The 22,618-nt window shown below is 29.9% G+C and overlaps 2 protein-coding genes and 2 long non-coding RNA genes across 4 annotated transcripts in view; 2 read left to right on the plus strand and 2 right to left on the minus strand.

The window, feature by feature from the left end:
* LOC109165263 (oral cancer-overexpressed protein 1 homolog) lies at positions 1 to 1,502 on the minus strand. The gene is made up of 2 exons (XM_019313951.1): positions 966 to 1,502; positions 1 to 89 (listed from the first exon to the last, which is right to left on the minus strand). Exon 1 carries the CDS (start codon positions 1,382 to 1,384, stop codon positions 968 to 970), a length of 417 nt encoding a protein of 138 aa, XP_019169496.1. The 5' UTR covers positions 1,385 to 1,502; the 3' UTR covers positions 1 to 89; positions 966 to 967.
* The window catches only part of LOC109165268, a 25,901-nt gene continuing 3,380 nt past the window's right edge, over positions 98 to 22,618 (plus strand). The window contains exons 1-2 of the long non-coding RNA XR_002051519.1: positions 98 to 961; positions 18,863 to 18,868. This is a non-coding gene — a long non-coding RNA (uncharacterized LOC109165268). The remainder of the gene's footprint in view (positions 962 to 18,862; positions 18,869 to 22,618) is intronic.
* LOC109165261 (ATP-dependent RNA helicase DEAH12, chloroplastic-like) lies at positions 9,639 to 11,069 on the plus strand. Its single transcript, XM_019313948.1, has 2 exons — positions 9,639 to 10,672; positions 10,788 to 11,069. The coding sequence occupies exons 1-2, from the start codon at positions 9,825 to 9,827 to the stop codon at positions 10,852 to 10,854; spliced, it is 915 nt and encodes a 304-aa protein (XP_019169493.1). The 5' UTR covers positions 9,639 to 9,824; the 3' UTR covers positions 10,855 to 11,069.
* The window catches only part of LOC109165266, a 14,259-nt gene continuing 7,908 nt past the window's right edge, over positions 16,268 to 22,618 (minus strand). The window contains exons 2-3 of the long non-coding RNA XR_002051517.1: positions 17,029 to 17,031; positions 16,268 to 16,283 (exon numbers count right to left, since the gene is read on the minus strand). This is a non-coding gene — a long non-coding RNA (uncharacterized LOC109165266). The remainder of the gene's footprint in view (positions 16,284 to 17,028; positions 17,032 to 22,618) is intronic.

The following is a 22,618-nucleotide window of genomic DNA, read 5'->3' on the forward strand; positions in this document are numbered from 1 at the left end:
TTGTAATCATGTCAATCCAAATCAAGCACCCCGGGTCTTCAAAATTATCATTTCCATCGCAAATAAAGCTACAGCTTTAGGCTTGAGACCTGCAGAAACAGGAAAAGAGCAATAGAACCAACAAAATGGGATTAGCATATTTTAAGAGGTCTTTAGTTTTGCCAACCATTGAGCATATAGTTACAAAAACAGTCAATCGAGGTAGGTTTTAGTTTTGGAAACCGAAGAACGAAGACAACAAAGAAATATACAAATTTTATCCAAACTTTTGCATTATACATGCTACTAGGAATAGATATCCAGGATGCTAGGTATAGTATATATCAAGCAGCTCCTTTGATGAATTGATGTACAATCACACAACTAGAAAAATAGAGACAGCAGCTATCAAATCAAGGACAATAATTTTTCTTGAACCAGTGAAACCTCTACTATTGCCAGTTGAAATCTTGAAATAATGACAAGAGATATATGAAGATAGCGAATTATTCTGTCTGTAACATGAAGAGATTTCACAGAAATAGAAGTATAAGAAAATGCTTCCCATCCAAGAATATTCACCTCATCATATTATAAACATAGTAAGATTAGAACACAGAACAATTATGAAAACTGAACCTATCCTTGTGGTAAGAAGTCCTTCTCTGAGCCTAGAAATGTCCCATGGCAACCAACTTACAATTTTTACACAATCAGACACGTCTTCGTAATAATATAAACATCACTAAACTGTAATTCAAGTACACATGTGCAGCTATATACGCCATTGATTATCTAATAACTCACCATCGACAAACATGTAACAGTGTTCAGATGCTGAATGTCATTCAATTTTCAGAACAAGCAATAACTAATATTCTTAAATTGATAAAGAGAGTACAAAGTAGTTCTGTTTGAAAACTATAACTATTCAACTAGAAAGACAAGCACTAAACTACAAAATGATTTAGAAGCACAAATTGTACCCTCAAAATCCAGTATTCTCAAAACCAGAAGCCCTAGGGTAACCCTCATACTCCAACTTCACGTTCAGTGTGGCACAGATAGCTCGGAACTTCATCCTCAAAGAGTCCATGATATCAGTAACAGACTCGTTTTCCGGGTCGGATATAGGGTACTTCCGGAGCAATTCATCCATCTGCACGATGTTTTTCTGCACTCGAGGCGAGAAACAAGTAGGATCAAGGCGAATCGCGGAGAACCAGGCGTCGATACAGCCTCTGTAGAAGCCCAATTCAAATCCGACTTCAAACCCGGTTTTGAGACCCACCTGGCGGCCTTCCTCTACGCCGGAGGCTAGACCGTCGGCGTAACCATCAGAGTATCCTTGCTTGTAATGCGTGTCCTCTAGATTCAAAGATGAGTCGAAGATATCTTCTTCCATTGTATTTGCCGGCCGAGAATTCGTGGTCAGAGAAGCGGTGGCGATGAAATCGGATTAATCCGCCGGCCAAATGTCCCAACTTCCAACTGTCTATGTAGGTTTTTTTATGGGCTGGAAAATTTAAAGCTCAAATATAGGAAAGACCCAATAAATGGCGGGTTATATTTTTTTTTTGAAAGTAAACTGCTGGATATATTAATCAATCAAAGCCGAAATAAAGGAAGGGGGAATACCCTCCCATAACATCGAGTTCGAAATGGCGGGCTATATTTATTTGTTATAAAGAGTTGTCTTTTTGTGGGATTGACGAAGCTCACTGGAAATAGCTACTGATAATCGCTGGGGGTTAATTGGGTTCACCTTTGAAATGTAATATTGAACCAGCCTAATACACGAAAAGGTATTTTTGACAAAAATATTGTATAATTCAATTCTTATAGTATGATATATTTAAAAAGTAACAAAAAAAATGAATATAATTGAAAAATATAACTTTCATTCACACTTATTAATTTTTAGATTAGATATAAAAATCAAACCAAAACCATTCGGATTGAGATTCTAGCTATAAACCGAAGTCGAAACCAAAACTGAATCAAACTGATTCGGATAATTGAATCACCCTCGCCGGAGACTCTTTTTTGAATTGGATTCCAAAACTGACCGAATTTTAAATTATGACAAAATAAAAAATCACATACTTTTGAAAGCCTTGTTATCCAAGACCATAACAAGTACTTTTGGAAGCAGTTCTATTGTAGCATTATTTTTGTTTTGGCTTTCCGTATTTGCAATGCAATTGACAAATGATTTTTTTTTGTTTTTGTTTTCATTCGTATGGTTTTATATTTTTTCATTGGTCCGAATTAACGAAATAACATTACGAGCGATCGATTGAAAAACATTCTCAATTATTTGATTCAATATCCATGTTTTTTTATATTAATGTTAAGAAAGTTTGAAATGTAATTTATATATATATATATATATATATATATATATATATATATATATATATATATATAAAAGATGCGATTATACTTTTGAAAAAGAAAGTTGAAAAATATGAGTGGTACTTTTGTGAAACAACGTTACGGGTTGGACATTACATACAAAAAATGATAGTACCCCGGTTAAAAAACGGTTGAAAAAATATACGGCAATGATGAATTGACTTGTATTTCAACAATGGTACCTGGGTTCGAACTCTACTCTCCCCACTTGACAGGCGTATATTTTTTCATCTCAATATTAAGACGAGTTCCTCTCTAAGATCTCGAAAATAAAACAACAAGCTTCGTCTCTGGGATCTTGGAGACAAAACAACAAGCTTCATCACTCAGAGATCTCAGAAACGAAGCAAGCTGCTTCGTTTCTAAGATTTTAGATACAACTTCATATACCTGGCTTGTTGGCGAACATCATCACTTGGAGAACTAAGTGTTGAAATTTTTAGCATAAAATGACATAGAAAGTGGCTATTTTGTGGTACAAATATATGTGGGGTTCGCTTTCAGTTTGAATCCGGTCAAAGTGGATTCGAGTTCTTCGCAGTGAGACAAAGAGATTGATATATTGTATGCTCAAAACAGATAATGGGATAAATTGGAAATTGATTTTCAAAGTAAACACATTTGAGTTGGAAAATGAAGGTGGAAAGACTTTGTAAAAGCACTTGTCCCACATTGGTTTGGGAAGTGGGTTTGCATCATTATATATACAAGAGTCTTTTAAAAATATGTTGAATTGTATAGCATAGCTATAGAAGTTTTTTCTTGCGCACAAGGATTACTCATGTACGTGGGCACGAATATAAATTTTTGCCAAACACTTTCGTATAAGTACTCGAAGTGCTATAACCCATGTTTCATACCAAGTTTGGGGTGATTGATTTTTTTTTTTAATAAATTAAATCCATTATTATTTTGGTTTCGCACCAAAATGGTGGTTGGAATTAATTTTATAAATTAAATTTCATTTTGCGTATCCATTATTATTCACCGGCAACAGGGACGGAGCCAGAAAATTAATTGAGTGGGGGCGAAATTTAAATGGCGATAGAAATGTCAATCACAAAATATCAAACTGGCATAATAAGGTTAAATTATAAAATACTTTATAAATTACAATAGAATATTTTTATAGATTACACGATAGTTAGAGTCAGAGCCAAAAATATACTTGTGTGGGGTGAAAATGTGAAAATATTTATAACAAAATATGAAACATAATCCATTAAATAAAATTTTTTGAATAACACTATATTTTATAAATACTTTTAAATTTAATTTTTTTTAGTTAGATCAATTTTAAGTTTTTCTAAATTAATTTGAATACAATGAAGTAGGCTAATGAAGTAGATCAACTTGTAAATTAATTCGAATAAATTTATATGAAGTATAATATAAACTTGTGTACTACATTAATTAAATGATTTATAAAAGTAGACTAAAAAAATATTTAATTTATCTTAGAAAGGAATGAAAGAGATAAAATAAACAAGTCTTGTTAATGAGTTTTGAACCTATGACCATATACTTTTTATTAAAATCAAACTTAGAGTCCAACCAACTAAACTACTCAAACAATTAGTACATTAAACATAAATATAAATTTTATATAACATTTAATGCTATATATGTATATATATATACATACATATATATAAAGGAGTGGGATGGGGTGAGTGGGGGCAGCTGCCCCCACTGCCCCCAGGCTAGCTCCGTCCATGGGCAACACTAAGAAGTCTAACAAAAATCAGAAGAACATTATGATCAATTATAACTTTTGTGTTCTCTTTAATGTATATGATTTTCAAGTATTTTCTTCAGTTTATAAAATAATTTTAAAAATCTTTTTAAGTATTCTCTTTTGCTTATAAAATAATTTTCAAAATTTTTAAAGTTTCTCTTTAGTTGTACTCACAAAAAAAAAAAAAAAAAAAAGTTTATCTTTAGTTCGTAAAATAATTTCCAAAATTTTCAAGTACTCCTTTTAGTTTATAAAATGATTTTCAAACTTCTAAAAATATTCTATTTAATTTATAAAATGATTTTAAAAAATTTTAAGTATTCTCTTTAGTTTTTAAAATTATTTTGAACATTTTTAAGTAACGTCATATATATATATATATATATATATATATATATATATATATATATATATATATATAATAATTTTAAAATATTATAAGTACTCTCTTTAGATGTAAAATGATTTTCAAAATTTTTATGTATGCTCTTTTGTTTATATTAGGATTTTAAAAATTTTTTAAGTACTCTTTTTAGTTATAAAATGATTTTTAAAAATTTCAAGCATTCTCTTTAGTTCATAAAATGATTTTCAAGTACCTTTTTAATTTATAAAATGATTTTCAAATATTCTATTTAGTTTTTAAAATAATTTTTGAAATTTTCAAGTATTCGCGGTAGTGTATAAAATGATTTTCACAATTTTCAATTATTTTCTTTTGTTTATACAATAATTTTAAAATTTTTCAAATATTCTCTTTAACTTATAAAAGGATTTTAAAAATTTCAAGTACTCTCCTTGATTTTCAAAATTTTCAAGTATTCTCTTTTGAATAATATTTGACTCCACCACTAGAGTTCGACCCTGTGACCTTACTTCAAGGGGAGCTATAAATGTAATATTTGAACACAAGGTGCTTGACAAATTTTTAAGTATTTTTAGTTTGATAAAATAATTTTTATACTTTTTGAGTATGGTCTTTATTTTATAAAGAGATTAAGATTTTCAAAATTTGTAAGTAGTCTCTTTAGTTTATAAATGGATTTGAAAAATTTTCATGTACTCTTTTTAGTTATAAAATGATTTTTAAAATTTTCAAGTACTCTCTTTAGGTATAAAAAGATTTTCAAAATTTTCAAGTACTCTCTTTAGTTTATAATATAATTTTCAAATATTCTCTTTAATTTATAAAAGGATTTTAAAAATTTTTAATTACTCTCTTTAGTTATAAAATGATTTTCAAAAATTTCAAGTACTCTATTTAGTTACAAAATGATTTTCAAAATTTGTCAAATAATCTATTTAGGTTATAAAATTATTTTCAAAATTTTCAAGAATCTTTAGTTCTATAAAATAATTTTGAAAAATTTTAAGTATTCTCTTTAGTTTATAAAAGGATTTGAAAATTTTTCAAGCATTTTTTTAGTTATAAAATGATTTTAAAAATTTCCAAGTACGATTCTTAGTTTATAAAATGATTTTTAAAACTTTCAAGTATTCTCTTTAGTGTATAAAATAATTTTCAAAATTTTCAAAGTACTTTCTTTAGTTATATAATGATTTTCAAAATTTTTAAATATTCTTTTATAAAATAATTTTCAAAATTTTAATGTATTCTCTTTAGTGTGTAAAATGATTTTGAAAATTTTCAAGTATTCTGTTTAGTTTATAAAATAATTTTAAATTTTTTTTAATTATTCTCTTTTGTTTATAAAATAATTTTAAAAATTTTGAAGTACTCTCATAGTTATTAAATGATTTTCAAAATTTTCAAGCACTCTCTTTAATTTATAAAATGATTTTCGAAATTTTCAAGTATGTATAAAATAATTTTTAAAATTTTCAAAGTATTCTCATTAGTTATAAAATGATTTTCAAAACTTTCAAATATTCTCTTTATTTATTTTCAAAAACTTTAAGTATCCTTAGTTTTATAAAATGATTTTCAAAATTTTTAAATATGCTCTTTATTTTGTAAAGAGATTAAGATTTTCAAAATTTGTAAGTAACTCTTTAGTTTATAAAATGATTTTCAACCACCACCACCACTTATTATTATTATTATTATTATTATTATTATTATTATTATTATTATTATTATTATTATTATTATTATTATTATTATTATTATTATTATTATTATTATTATTATTACAAATACTCTGTTCATTTTAGGAAAATGAATCGAATAATAAAATATATAATTTTTTAACTTTTAGTCAAAAAAAAAAAAAAAAAGATATCATGTAGTTTTCTAACCTTTAACCAAACACTAAAAACTTAAAATATTTTTAAAAAATGAATCATTTTTCTAGAAATGATTTTCCAAAAAATATTTTTTTATGTTTTCAAACCGACTCTTAGTTAATATGATATTAACAAGTATATTTCCTTATTTTACCCTTTAACCCATATATGTTTCTTTATATACAACACCAACTAATTGAACTTTGATTTTAAAAATATTATTTATTTATTTCATATTATTTAATATGTAATGATTGTGTTATAAAATGAGTTTAAAAATGTATTCAAATATTTTTTTTATGAAACAATTTATTAGAAATCTTTTAAATGCAAAGAGGCCCAATAAATAGAAAATTTTCTCATGAATTCTTAAAATAAAAATTTCTTATAAATTGCAAATATAATGTTCAGTCAATATCAAAATATTAATTGAAGCATGTCAATGAACAATAGTTTAGGGTCTAACTTAACTGGTTGAATGTATTAAAGTAAAATACTTAAATTGGAATATAAAAAAAAAAATTACTTATCAACCAAACTTTCAATAATATATTACTGGGATCTCAACCAAACAAACATTGTCTACTTTGAGAATATGTACTAGTTTAAATGGTTGAAGGTATTAAAATAAAATACTTATATTGGAATAAAGGATACTTATCAACCAAACTTTCAACAATATATTATTGGAATCTCAAGCAAACAAACATTGCATACTTTTTTGAAAATATTTCAAGGTAATCTAACATAATCAAAAGTAATATGAAATTTTTTGAACCAAACACACCCTCATTGAATTAATTAGGAGTGGCTTAAAAAGGACAAATTATACCATGGATTATGGTCCATCTTCATTGTGGACCTTGGTCCAAAATGACATTCAAATTATGTGTCTGCAGTTAACATATTATGTATATGTAGTTAACAGATTATATACCTATAAACATATAATATATTAAGTACAAACAAATATTATGTTAATTGCAGTAGACACATAATTTATTAACTGAATGTGCAAAATGCCAAAATATATTAACTACAAACACATAATATGAATATCGTTTTGTAACATATTATGTGTCTGCAGTTAACATATTAAATACATACAGTTATCATTCATGTATCTGTAATTACCATTTTATGTGTCTGTAGTTAACATGATATGTGCATTCAATTTATTTACAGGCAAATAAACTATTAACAGTAAGTACAAAATATATAAACTGCAGACCCATAATCAAAAGTTATTTTGAACTAGGATCCACGATGTAAAATAAATATTTGACCATGGTATCTCAATCGTTATGCTATGGACCCGTGTCCATCATACATTGTGGACACGGTAACGGTACCGTTAGTGGCACCGTTATCTTTCACCATTTTTTTTTTTTTAATTTCAGACCGCTTTGTTATAGGAGCATATGTTCATAATTTTATCACTATATGTTCATAATTGTAAGTTCATAATGTCAGAGCTCTGTGTTCATAATTCCATAACTGTACATTCATAATTTCATAACTGTAAATTCATAATTTTCGAAACTCTATGTTCACAATTTTTGAGCTCTATGTTCATAATTTTATCACTATATGTTCATAATTGTAAGTTCATAATGTCAAAGCTTTGCGTTCATAATTCCATAACTGTACATTCATAATTTCGTAACTGTACATTCATAATTTTCGAAGCTCTATGTTCACAATTTTAGAGCTCTATGTTCATAATTTTAGAGCTATATGTTCATAATTATAAGTTCATAATGTCAGAGCTCTGTGTTCATAATGTCATAATTGTACATTCATAATTTCACAAACGAATAACGCCGTTAACGACGAGACAAAATCAATTTTTTTAACTAAAATGCCGAGAAAACGACATCGTTTTAAACTCATGCCCACAATGTCCACAACATAATTTGCCATGGTATCTTTGGTGGGCTCCTCCACGTTGGCCCACTTTAGTAGTTCTACTAATACACACGCCAAGTTAAGGATTTGAGGTTGGGAGAAGAAGTTAAGGATTTGAGGTTGAGGTTGAGGTTGAATTTGAATTTGATATTTTTAAAATTTTTATTTTAAATTGAGTAACATAAGTAGCTAAAATTATCAAAAGTAACCAATGTTCCAAATTTTATATAAACTTTACAAATTTGAAAGATTTTGTTAAAATTGTTCCAATATTTCGAATACGATACCAAATTTAAAAGATTTTGTTAAAATTGTACCAATATTTCAAATATGATACCAAATTTAAAAGATTTAATTAAATTTGTCACAAAATATAAATCTCAAACTTATTTTAAACCGAATGAATTCTATCATTGAAAATGGATTTATGTTGCAAATGAATTGATAATTTTGTTTTATTGGCAATTCAAAAATGAGACCTATAAGACACTTGATACACATTTTGTTAGTCATTTCTTCTATTGAGAAGGGGTTTTAATTCAATGAGGATTATGCTTAAAGTGGACAGATCTCTTGTGCGCATCGATATTTGGTTATGTATGCTGAGTCATTGAGTCATCATGATTTATATCTTTTTGAATGGCTCTGTTTGGCAAACCTAGCTGAAAAGCTATAAGCTAGGAGCTGGATGCTGAAAAGCTATAAGCTCGAAGCTAAAAACTGAAGAGCTGTTATGATTGAAAGTGTTTGGTAAAATTAGCTTTTTGATAAGCTGATAAATGTAAAAAGATTAAAAATGACATCTTCATAAAATTTAAATTAGTTTGTTTACATATTAAAATTTAATATTTTGTTTTTAAAAAAAATTAACATTTTGATATAAAACTATTAGCATAATCATGATCTAACATCTCATAATGAAGTAGCAATATTGTTGCAAATCTCATATAATAATAATAATAATAATAATAATAATAATAATTGCAGTGAAAGTTGCGGATAAAGGAGAAGAGAAAATGGTTTTAATTGGGAAGGGTAAATTATGTCATTTCTTTAAAATAATAAGGATAAAGATGAAAAAAAATTAGAAAGCTAGGAGCTTATTTTGAAAAACGCGTTTCAAAATAAACTTTTATTTTAAGCTAGAAGCTTATTTTGGGAACATTACCAAACAGAGCTTATAGTTTATTAGTAGCTTAAAATAAGCTATAAACTCCAAAATAAGCTATGTCGGGCCATGATGTGACCGTGCCAGGGTCTGAGGTGTCCGGGTGGGCCAGGGTTTGAGGTGTTCAAGTTGGAAATTTAACATTTTGGGAGACGAAGGGGTTTTTATTTGTAGAACGTGGAAATGAAAGAGCTCAAAAAATGGGAGACTCGCAAAGACTTCGGACTTCCACGTTCCAATGAGAGCCGAGTCCTTGGCAATCAAGCTACCCATAAAGCTAGGGACTTGTGGTCCCATTTTCTGTGTATCGCAATCAGGGTTTTATTAATTCCTCCATTTTAGTGAAGAACTGCAGCTTTCAATAACATGGCATCTGTGGCAGTCCAAGAATCAGCAGCGACGCTTGATCTCTCTTGCGACGATTATTACTTTTCGCTGATGTTGGATGACGAGAGTGTTAGCGATCACGATTCTCCTCCAATTTCCGACGATAAGTACGCCGAAGAGTTGCAGTTCCAGGAGACTATACTGTCTTCCTTGATCGCCAACCCCAACGCCGTCACGCCGGAGCCGCCGTTGGTGATCATGGAGGTCGAGAGAATGTCGACGGGAGCCATGGAGGTTGTGGAGGGAGGAGGAGGAGAAAAGGGCGAATCTTCGCAACTGTTCTGCGAGATTTGCGCGGAGAGGAAAGAGAGCGAGGAGATGTTCAGGCTGGAGAGCTGCAGCCATGTCTTCTGCACATCTTGCATTAGCAAGCACGTGGCGACGAAGATTCAAGACAGCATTCACGTCGTCACCTGTCCAGGCCTGAATTGCAGGAGTTTTCTTGAATTTGATTCCTGCAAGGCGATTGTTCCTAGCGATGTGTTAACTAGGTGGGACGAGGTTTTATGCGAATCCCTAATTCCGGCGTCGGAGAAATTCTACTGCCCTTACAGAGACTGTTCGGCGATGATGGTGAACGACGGCGGCGGTGGAATGATAATTACCGAGTCGGAGTGCCCTTTCTGCCATAGATTGTTCTGTGCTGTGTGCCATGTGCCGTGGCACTCTGGGGTGGGGTGTGAGGAGTTTCAGAGGCTGAATGAGGATGAAAGAGGGAGAGAGGATCTCATGGTGAGAGAACTTGCTAAAGAGAAGAACTGGAGAAGATGCCCTTTTTGCAGATTCTATGTGGAAAAGACTCAGGGCTGCTTACATATGTCTTGCAGGTCACTTCATTTCTGATAATTTAAAACATTTTCTTGTTCTGTTCTTAGGAATTTGAAGGTTTAGTAGTTACCATTGATTATGTGTTTTCCCCTAATCTTTGAATGGTTAATTCAGGTGTGGCTCGGAGTTTTGCTATGCGTGTGGAGCGAAATGGACTGCAACTCATGGTGGCTGCCAGTGATTCCCAGTTTAGCTTTCTCAATCCATAACTCTAAAAAGGTCACTCCTCCTATGATAATCCTTTGATATTAGTGTCAGTTTGTAGTCAGCTGTCAAGGGTCTGAGCTATGTTATGAATTTGTTCTAAAACTCGTATCGAATTTGTTTGATGATCAAGGGGCTCTCTATTGCATACGTCTTGAGAATGTTTCTTTATGGCACTGTGGTTATCTGTTACATACTTCTTGGCAATGTTTCTTGTCATCATTCTCTGCACTTTGTTTGCCTTGTACTTTTTTTTTTTTTTTTTTTTTTGTGTGTATGTTTAAGGATTGATTCCCCTTTTTCTGCATATGAAAGACAACCAAATTTAAGAAGGTAGTGTCATGTAATGGCATATATATCATCTGCTCTTTTCAATGAAAATGGATATATATCAGATTCCAAGTTTGCTGAACTTGTTCTTGAGTTTGGATTAGAGTCTGTCCTATATCTCTTGTGTTCTGTTTTTTTGCCAAATGGAGTATTTGTCAGGGGTTTGTTTTTATGTTTTGCCCTTTCTTCAGGTGGCTGATTTCCTACTTGCCTGATTCTAACTCAGTAATCTAAATCTATTTGTTAGTAGATTTAGGAAAATTCTATGGGTTGTTTGATTCATGGGTTTACAAATCAAAAGAATAGTAAGTGTTTAGTTGATAATTTTTTAAAACACAGTTAAGGAATTTGATTAACTCTTCAATTAGAAATCACATTCTCTAATTAAAAACGGTATCATTTCATCTCATTGATAATATGATTTTTAAGTTTGGATTAGTGCTTTTTAGATTTTTGTTATGACTTTTTTTTTTTTTTTTTTTTTTTTTTTTTTTTTTTTTTTTTTTAAGTTTGGATAATGTTGGATGTCATAATATTAGGATCAATTGCCTTAATTTTTTATTTTTGTATTTTTAAAAACCTTTATTCTCGTTATAGAGTGTCATATATAACTAAATATCAATATTGGTAATCATTTCAATTCCACCCTACTACCAAACATGTAAAATATTTTTACCAAAACTCATTATCATTACCAAATATTTGATTCCATTCAGATTCCGATTCTCTTGTGCGAACCAAACACACCCAATGTATACTCTCAACTTCTACCCCTAGTCCGAAATTCTTGATGTGAACACTTTTCTGGGGACACACATGATGAAAATAACCTATCATTATTTGCCACATCAGGAAGTTAAAGTGAGTTAAATAGAGATTTTAAGTTTGGATTACTGTTTTTAGATTTTTATTTTGATTTTTTTTTATATTGATACTTTTGATGTCATTATATTAAGTATCAATTGCTTTAATTTTTTATTTTTGTATTTTAAAAACTTTTATTCCCATTATAGGGTCATATATAACCAAATATCAATATTGGTAATAATTTCAATTCCACCCTAGTACCAAACATGCAAAATACTTTTACTAAAACCTATTACCATTACCAATTATTTGATTTTCATTCCGATTCGGATTCTCTTGTGCGAACTAAACACACCCTATGTGTACTCTCATTTTCTACTACCAACTTTTACTCCTCTGAAATTTTTTATGTGAACACTTTTCTGGGGACTCACATGATGAAAATAGGCTATCATTATTTGTCACATCAAGAAGTAAAAGTGAGTTTGTAGAATTTAGGTGTATACATAGTAGAACTTGTAGATTTAAGGTTGTCATTTCATGCTAACTACTATACATTGATTAAAACTATCCCTTAAGATTAATCTATTGTTTCATATATATAATTGCTCCAATAAGACATATTTTGAGTCACTAAATCTATTTTAACTTGAACACTCGTATGTTTGAGGTTGTGACATTTAGATATAAGTATTTATGTATACAATATTAAAGCCTATGCATTCAACATAAATTAGATGTAGAGAATGACAATAGAAATATGCATTGACAGTAGTTAGTAGAGGGGGGACAAACCTTATCTCTAACCATTGCAGGAAATGTATGTCTTACCTAGGGCAACCACAATAGTAGTATTTAGGGAGGTTTTTGCATGTGATAATCTTATGTAGAAGAAAGAGTTTTTAGTTTTTTTTTTTTTTTTTTTTTTTTTTTTTTTTTTTTTTTTTTTTTTTTTATCTTTGTTTAGATTTCGTTTTTTGTTAGATATGTGGTCCCTACCAAATAAGTGGACATTCTCCCTGGTGCGTGTTTTGCGCACTAGGAGCGCCCAGCTGGCTGCGTTAATCTGACACTTTTCTTTCTTTCTTTTTTTTTTTTTAAAAAAAAAATTTGTTTTGCTTTTTTTTTTTTTCCTTCCTTTTTTTCTTTCCTCATCTTCTTTTTCCTAGTCACACATGTAAAAACTCCTCAAAATCTATGCCTATTGAGGATGCTCTTTTAGGTGGAGAATGTTTGTCCTACTTAGAGATAAGGGTTAACCTGATTCTCTATATAAAAAGACTATTAGCTAGGGATGATAATGGAAATCCTAAACTCATTTGCTAACATTTAAAAGAGGATGTTTGTATATATGTTGTGACCATAAATGAGTTATGCAAGGTGAGGATGTTTGTATGTTGTGACCATAAATGAGTTATGCAATGTATCTTTAAGTTCAGTTTGTTTATCAAATGAACTTTAAAATGATGCTCAAACTTGTTTATTTATGATACACATAAACAAGTTTTTGGCATGAGTTGGCAATTTGCTTACTCTTCTAAAAAAAATCTTTTACTTATTTGAAAAGTTTTAGATTCTAAAGGCAACCTCAATAGGAGTAATTTTTTTTTTTTTTTTTTTTTGTAGTTTTTGAGGTGTTAATTAGGAGAGAGAGTAGGGAGAGAGAAGAAAGAGAAAGAGGAAAAATAAAAAATAAAAAGCAAGTTTGATGTAAAAAGAAAAAAAAAAAAACAAACCAATTAACGCGCCAGCTGGTGTGGCCCCTGGCTTTGTATGTGCGCAAAACGTGCAGCACTGCGCCTCTTTTCTCTACTTTCTCTCTCTCTTTCGGGATCCACAAAAAACTAATCTCTTGCAGGCAGCCCCCAAATCTTCTCTCTCATATCCCTTTCCCCCCACATAAGCTATGTTGTCTTCAAAAACTGAGCAAATACCACTATTGTGGTTCTTCTATTGCGAGTGTTATTGTTGTCCTTTTCTATGCAAGTTTGAATGTAACTTTGGCCCTGTTTGGTAAAATAGTTGGTATATAGGCCAATTTTGGCTTATTTGACCACTATTAGTTATTTGATTTGATTAAAAAATCAATATAAGTATTTGGTTAATTAGCTTTTTGTAACTCCAAAATGCTAAAATTCAGAAAGCTATTCAAAACAACTTTTTCAGTTAGCTTTTTGAGAAAAGAAATTATACCAAACAGCTAACATCTAATTTACCAAACACCTTTTTACAATCAGCTAATGTTATCAATTGGTTATATCTTCTAATTAACTCAATTAGCTAACAACTAACAATTATCAGCTAACAGTCATTTATCAAACAGGACCTTTATATTATTGAAATTAAAATTTTATAGGTAAAATTATTCTAAACTTTTAAATTTTAATGCAACAAATGAACTGAAAGTACTCCTCATGGGTGGTTTATGGCAATTTTAACAAGTATAGCCCAAAACCACGCCCTATGTCTCAAATGGAGCTGCCATAATTAGTCTAGCCCATATTCGTTTGTTTGTTTTTTTTGAAGGCCAAAAAAGTGAATATATTAATTAGGTTAAATGTTCAATACAAGCAAGATAAGAAAAAAACCAAGTACGAGGACCAGATTGAGACGCCGTAGTTCTAACTAAAGCGTGTGTCAATGTATTCGTTGATCTAGAGATAAAATGGAACAACAAATCAACTAAATGTCATTTAAGAATAAGGTAATCGCAAAAAACACAGCTAATATAAGAATAATTCGGGAAAAAATTCTCCAGCCTCATGCAAATCAACTGATAGTCTGAATGGGCAATCATTTAAAAGAAGAGATAGCTCATCATCAATAATCATTTAAAACCTAAAGAAGCATGCATTTTATGGTTTCTATATTGGCATTCACTAATCATTAATCAATGAGAGTTGGATTAGTACGAATGATGATCGAGCTAGGTTAATTTGATGAGATTTAGTTGTGTTTGAAAATGGTTGACCACCTGTCATCTTTTAATTGATTTGATTATTTGATAAATTTTAATTGTTTGATCCTGACAAATAATTAAAATTAGTGTTTGATAAAACAGTTTATTGACATAGTTGATCAATCATTATACCTGGTTTCCTTGTAAGATTGACCACTAAAACAATTTCATTTATTTTTCTTCTCCAACAAATTATAACTACGATTTGGTTCAAACGGAGCAGACACTATAGCAACTAAACAGAAATGTTATGATGACAATTTAGAACTGGAACTCGATATTTAGAGTTAATTAAAATCGCGAACCGAAATTGCCACACTGCTATTGCCGGATCTGTTCACGCTGGACTAGAGGAAGCAAGAAGTCGCCGATCTGCTTGCTGATAGCACCGTGCTGCCATTAACGAGGAAGAGGAGGCGAAGATGAAGAGAAAAACATGAGAAGGGAGGGGAGTTGGCCATCATCGATGCCTGCTTGGCTGCTTGCTTCGCCGAAAGGGAACACAGGAGAGAGAAAGAGAGCAAAAGTGATGAGAGAGGCGAAGGTCACGGTGGTGCTGTCAATTTTTTTTTTTTTTTTAGAAAAAAATTAAAATGCTGGACTCTATCATTTATTTTTAATTAAAATTAATAATGCCACATCATATATTACTGGTTCCATGTCATCAGGTTTACCGGGTAACTTATGAAAAGTTCTAGATGGAAAAAAAAAATAGTTTGTGCATCGAATCAGCACTTATGAAAGGTCAGGGTGCGGCATGACATTTCGATATTGGTTCATGGTGCTATTTGACACTACACCCAAAATTTAAAAGAAAGCTTGAACTAGCAGTTCAAATTGGATCCGAAATTGTGAACCGACGGTTTAAAATTAAAATCAAATTGTGATTATATATACTTATATGTGAAAATCAGAATAAATGCGAAAAAGAACATACACTATTTGCAAATATTATAATTCTAATTTTAAGTTAATGCTAGTAATTGTTCCAATTTGAACCTCCGTTTCACAGTTCAGGATTCATTTTTTTTTTTCAGTTCACGATTTTAATAAATGGAAACCCAAATATTGGGTTCTGGTTCTGAATCATAATCAAAAAATTTTGATTTGATTGCTATAGTGTCCGGTTCAGTTCGAACCGAACCGTGATCATCCCTACGTATAAACAATAATTTGTTGAAGAAGAAAAATAAATAAAATATTATTTTAAAGGTAGAAATGTTCATTTAATATATTAGGGGAAAAAATATCACTTTTATAATAATTGAGGGGACAAATATGAATGCATGAATAATTCAGGCAAAAAAATACTATAAACATATAACTCTGAGAAAAAATCTCATTTTCCCATTCCAAAATATTGGGTTAAAAAATTATTTTAAAACACAATACAAAACTTAGCTTATCGGTACTAAAAGTTATCAATGTTTGGTCCAAATTTAGTGCATGGTGGAGTGTCAAAATTTAGGTCTATGATAGTAAATGGATGGGTTCCACAAATAAATGAGCTTTTGTAGGGTTTAATATATATATATATATATATATATATATATATATATATATATGTTTTAGAAAATGTTTATTTTTACTCTCTAAAGTATGTTTTCTTTTGATATGGCTTATATTAATTGGCTGCTCATAAATTGACACCTATTTGTAATCAAATACTAAAGTATCCAATTAGATAATGTCATGTCAGAATGTGAAATTAAGAGAACATTTTTAGAAAGAGTGAATAAAATTACTATTTTTTTTTAATTTTTTTTGTGGCGATTTTTAAATGCATTTAAAATTCATTTACTTCATACTTGGTAATAATTCATTAATACATTTTCTTTCCACTCCTAATTTCTTTTTTATTTTATTTTTATTTTTTTAAGACTTTATAGATCATACTCGTTTTGTTTCCTTTTGGCTACTTTTTGAGCTATGATTGCTTTTCTTTCTTTTTTCCTTTTTGAAAAACATTTTGAGTCTCATCTACATTTTATTTCTAAAATTCACTAATTTTTGTCATATATCTTCAATCAGAACGATATAACCAGAAGATTTCACGTCCTAGAGAGAAAACGAATGGCACATAAGATCAAATATTCATACAATTTAAAGTAATCATGGATGATTCGTTACACATTAATTATAGAGTGATCTATTAAGTTAAAATCTCCACTTCGATATAACCATAGTGTTTGGGTTCGCTAACACATTATGAGGTTGTTTGGTTCACTATATTTTTGGAAGTTTCTATCAAAATCAAAAGTCATGATGGTTATGTGCCTATATGGTGTTGTTTTCAAAATTTTAAAAGTAAACAATGGGAATAAAATCCTCTTCGAATAAGTCATTGCCACATAATTTCTTCTTATGCTACTTTTGTTTGTATCATCCTCTACACCGCATATAAATGCCATATTTTCTCTCATAATTCTAGTTTACTACTAAATAATCACACTATTTTTATTAAACACTCAATTAATCACTAGATATTTGATTAATTGTATTTTTTTTTATTATGATACCAATGTCCGAACAAAACATCAAATGTATTCATAGTAATGTCTTTATTTCATATTTAAACAATATAGGGAAAGTGGCGCTTTTTACCCCTGAGTTGTATACTTATAGCATTTTTTCCCCCTCAATTATTTAAGTGGCTCTTTTCCCCCCTGAAATGTTAAATGGACATATTTACCCTTAAACTAAATATTTAAAATAAATATTTCATTTATTTTTCTTCTCCAACAAATTATTACTATAATTTGGTTCAAACCAAACAAATACTATAGCAACCAAACCAAAATATTCCAATTACAATTTAGAATCAAAACACGATATTTAGAGTTTATTAAAATCGCGAATCGGAATGGCCGGTTCATGTTCCGAACTGAAAAAATAAAATACATTTATTATTGAATTTAGACTATTTTAAAATAAAAAATAAAATTTTAAAATAAAAACGGTTCAAAATCGCGAACCGGATCTGGAACCGTCGGTTCACGATTCAGGATCCAGTTTTTTTTATTCATAAATTTAATAAATTGAAATTCAAATATTTGGTTCTAGATCTGAATCATAACCGAAAACTTTTAATTCGATTGTTATAGTGTCCGGTTCAGTATGAACCGAACCGTGGTCATTGCTACATATACGCAATGATTTGTTGGAGAAGTAAAATAAATAAAATGTTTACTTTAAGGGTAGAAATGTCAATTTAATATATCAGGGGGAAAAACCACCACTTTTAAAATAATTGAGGGGGCTAATGTGCTTACATAAATAATTGAGGGGGAAAAAGTGCTATAATGATATAACTTAGGGGGAAAAAGTGTCATTTTCCCAACAATATAATAAAAAATGGTGAAGTAGTCAATCAATTAAGAGAAATAAATGGTCATTATTTGACATCATGCCAAATTAGATTTATTAAAGCTTTCCCATTCAAGATCTAATTAATTGTTCATAATTAAACTTGATTTCTTCTGCACTTAAGTTTGAACTTTGAATAGTGTAGAAGTGTATACTTTATTACTGTAGTTTGAGTTGGTGTTTTTTGGGTTGGTTGGCTAAGCCTTTTCATATCTCAAAATTCAAAAGCAGTATTGGGGTGTTTGGTTGAAGGGAATTGTAATTCCTAAGGTCTCGTTAGGAATTGCACTTCCACAGCTTGCGGAATTGCAATTCTACAGTAAATTATGGTTTTGCCATTTTATTATTATTATCATTATTACGGAGTATTATACAATAATATAAGGGTATTTTAGTCTTTACTAACTTTTTTCCTTTCAATTCCCAGCAATTTTATTCCTATTTACCAAACAATGGAACTTGAATTGTTTCTCTTTTGACAATTTGAGATATATACAAAATGGAAAAAGTGAAAAAACGAAAGACAAACGTATTTTGATCGCTAAATTGTTTCTCTTTTGACAATTTGGTTAGTATCTATCAATTTAAACAAATTTAGACCCTCAATTATCTACAATATCACATTTAGCCCCTCAATTAGTGAATTATTTAATAAGGGAACTAAATGTGAAATATTGTGATGAATAATTGAATTACCAAATTTTCATTTGTTAAATTGACAAATAAGAACCAAAATTTTAAAAGGGAATAATTCAGGGATGAAAATGCAATAAAAATAAAAAATAAAAACATTGACATGAAAAAGGTAATGAAGTCACTATGTGGGTCACCAGTATGACCACTATTATTAGTATATTTAATGGCATAAGTGAACAATGGGTTGATTTTGATATGATGCAAGACACAATGATATTGATGAAGAATTTGTAAAGGGGGAGAACATAAAACCAAATCAAAATAAAATCCAGTATTTAATTTGTATGGCCAAGCATTATTGTGTGCGTTATGGCCTAGACAATTGTATGGACCATACTATTAAATAATGTATATTCAGTACATAAAAAATGTACTTTTAGTATATTAAAAATGTGCATTGTATTTAAAAAAATATATTATTTTGTATAATATACATTCAGTACATAAATAATGTTTTTTTTTTTTTTTTTTTTTTTTTTTTTGAAAAACCAAACAACTTCATTCATCATAACAAACCTGAAATGCAACTTGGTGGGATAATGTCCCACACACCAAGGACAGAGGATGAAACAATCGCCCTCGCTAGCTAGTGAGCAACGTGATTCGCTGACCTTCGAACATGACATACAACAACATCGCCAACGTCCGTAGCAAGAACCTTACATTACTTTTAATATATTAAAAATGTATTTTTTGTTATGATCCACAAAATAATTTACTCCTAAGACCCTTGACCATCAATTTATATCCATAATCTCTCTGTACAATAAAACATTTAAGCATTAAAGTAATCAAGCCCACACAAAACAAACTTTCATGTTTATAATCAAACCAACAATCAATCACATACAACATCAACTTACATTCTATCTTGTAAAAATTATAATTTTAGCCATTAACTAATAAGGTAAGTGTAGCTTTAATTCTTAATTAACATATCATTACAAATGTTTCTTAATTAATTAACAAAGTAATTGTTTTTGTTCTTTAGTTATATTTTAAGCACTAAAGTGTAACCTTCTAAAATGTTATTTTTGTCATTCGGAAGATGAAAATAGATATTTTGATTTAAAAAAAAAAACATATGTACAACGGCATGTCAATTAGAGAATTAGTATACTATAAGTGTGTTATTACTAGGCACGATGCAAGCGTTACATAAGATCAGTACGTGTCATCAACCGATTGCAAAGACATTTACTGTTTTCTTAATCAATTATTAATAGCACCAAAAAAGAGAGTTTTCACGTAATTAAGTGTGATATGAATATTTTATTTTCTCAAATTCATAATTAATTACTCAAGTACAAATTGAAAGGTTAAGTTTCTAGTCTAGAGAAGAAAAGCTAAAAGCTAAGAGACATTATATTGTGTGGCCAGCAAGAGTTGATAGTTGAAGTTGACGAAACATGAACACAGATTCTTTCTTGATACTACACCATACTTAATTGGAATGTTTCCCCTTTTTTTTTTTATATTTGTCGTTTGTAGTTTTCCGTTTTGTTTTTAGAAAGTGGGCAGTGGTGGTGGGATCAACCTTCTTGTCCACCTTGCTTTGCTTCCATTATATATATTTGAGTAGACAAATTAAAAGTTTTCATTCCTTGCTATCAGCAAATGATGTCGGTTACCCGTTCCAAATATTGGGATATTTGGTAAATAGTTGTTAGCTGATAGCTATTAGTTGATTAGGTTAGTGAGTTTAATTAGTCGATAGCATGCATTAACTGATTGTAGAAAGATGTTTGGTAAATTGACTGTTAGTTGATAGCTGATTACATGTAAAATGACTTTCTCACAAAATTAATCAAAAAAAGTTACTTTGAATTTTAGCGTTTTGAAACAATAAGTTGTTACAACAGGCTAATTAATCAAATAATTATATTGGTTATTTAATCAAGTCAAACAGCTGGCCATATAATGATCTTAAAATTGGAGTTTGATAAATTAAGCATGAAATGATCATGATGAATTGATTTTTTTAAAGTTTAAAAATAAAAATAATTTAAACCACAAGTAAACAAGAAACGTGTAATGCAAATAGCCAAATACAAATATCTACACTATAGTATACTTTGATCCTTAGCTTTCAACTGTCATCATGCTATTGGTTAACTGTTTGCTTCCAAACCAACTAACTTTGTTCCTTCTCCCGCCTCTCACTTTCTGATAACCACTCCTTTTCAGATTGAAGCAGCCCATGTTGGAATATAATATTATTCTTATACAAATTTTTATTTTATGAGAGTGACTTCAACTAGCAACTAACATCAAGAGCGTCTCAACTTAATATATATATTTGAATTTTACCCTAGCTAATGGACTCAAGAGCAATATAATATAATGGGTTAGGTTAGGCATTTTAGGATACTCAACTCTCCTGAATTTTAATAAGACACGTTATCGAGTAGTGACTAATTAGGTTTTGAATGGGATCGAGTAGAGAAAAATAATACTTGTCATGGGTTCAAGTATATGTGTGTTTGTGTGTGTATGTATACTCCTTATATATTATAGATTTATATAGTATTAGTTTTGTTGTATTGCTTTTACGGTTTATGATTATTTATTTTGCATTGAACAAATTTACAACGTCAATAATTATGTAATAATATATTATCTTATATGTTGGAAAAATTGACTTAAATTGACATTTAAAGTGATTATGTTGTGGTATAATTTTCAGTGGATGAGGTCCGCTTCTAATTTGTATTGGGTTAAAGTGAATTTGGGTTAAGTAAGGTGTTTAGTTTAATATATTATACACTCAAAATGAATACCGAGTAATTGAGAAATTGATTCTCAAAGTGTACATATTTGAGTTGAGAAGACTTTTAAGTAGCATTTGTCTCACATTAAAAATGGATATGGGTTTATACTAGTATATATACAATTTCACTTTTTTAAAAGTTTGAATAAGATAGTGTAAAGACTCTATCTCATGCGCGGGATGCAAAATGAGCACAGTTGAATGACTTTTCTCGATCAAACGCGACTCATTTATTAAACTAATTTTAACATAAGTCAAGAACAACTAATATTAATTTGTCACATTTAACTTTTAATTTGACAACTAAATAGGAGTAACATGCACGTACGTACAACATGCTCAAGTAGTAAGTTTTTCTTTATTAAAAATTTAAAACGTAACACAACACTTTACAATATCTTAAAACTTCTTTACAATATCTTAAAACTTCTTTATTTAGGGGGTTTCCTAACATAACAGCGGCTACACACCTTATTCTCCCTCATTTCAAGGAATGAGTACCGGGACTTTCTCCCAGAGACATGCTTTAGACATGAATTCATTCTCCTCTAGTCAAAGAGAACTGAGTTTTGCTGAATTCTCCCAAGAACTGGAAGATCATTTCAAGATCTTCGAACATATTCGAGGGTTCAATGTGACTATTGTCACTTCGGCCAACTAAGTAGACTCACCCTACTGAGGGGCAACAAAGGTTGGAACTCTTCCTGCCAAAAACAAGGGGCCTACATCTCATCCTAGGGGTTTGCAAGTATGGAATTTCTAATGATCGTCATGTTCTGCATGCTGGATCTTCTACTATTCTATGTTCTTCCC

This window comes from Ipomoea nil, unplaced genomic scaffold (genome assembly GCF_001879475.1).
Source record: "Ipomoea nil cultivar Tokyo-kokei standard unplaced genomic scaffold, Asagao_1.1 scaffold3069, whole genome shotgun sequence".
Lineage (NCBI taxonomy): Eukaryota > Viridiplantae > Streptophyta > Magnoliopsida > Solanales > Convolvulaceae > Ipomoea > Ipomoea nil.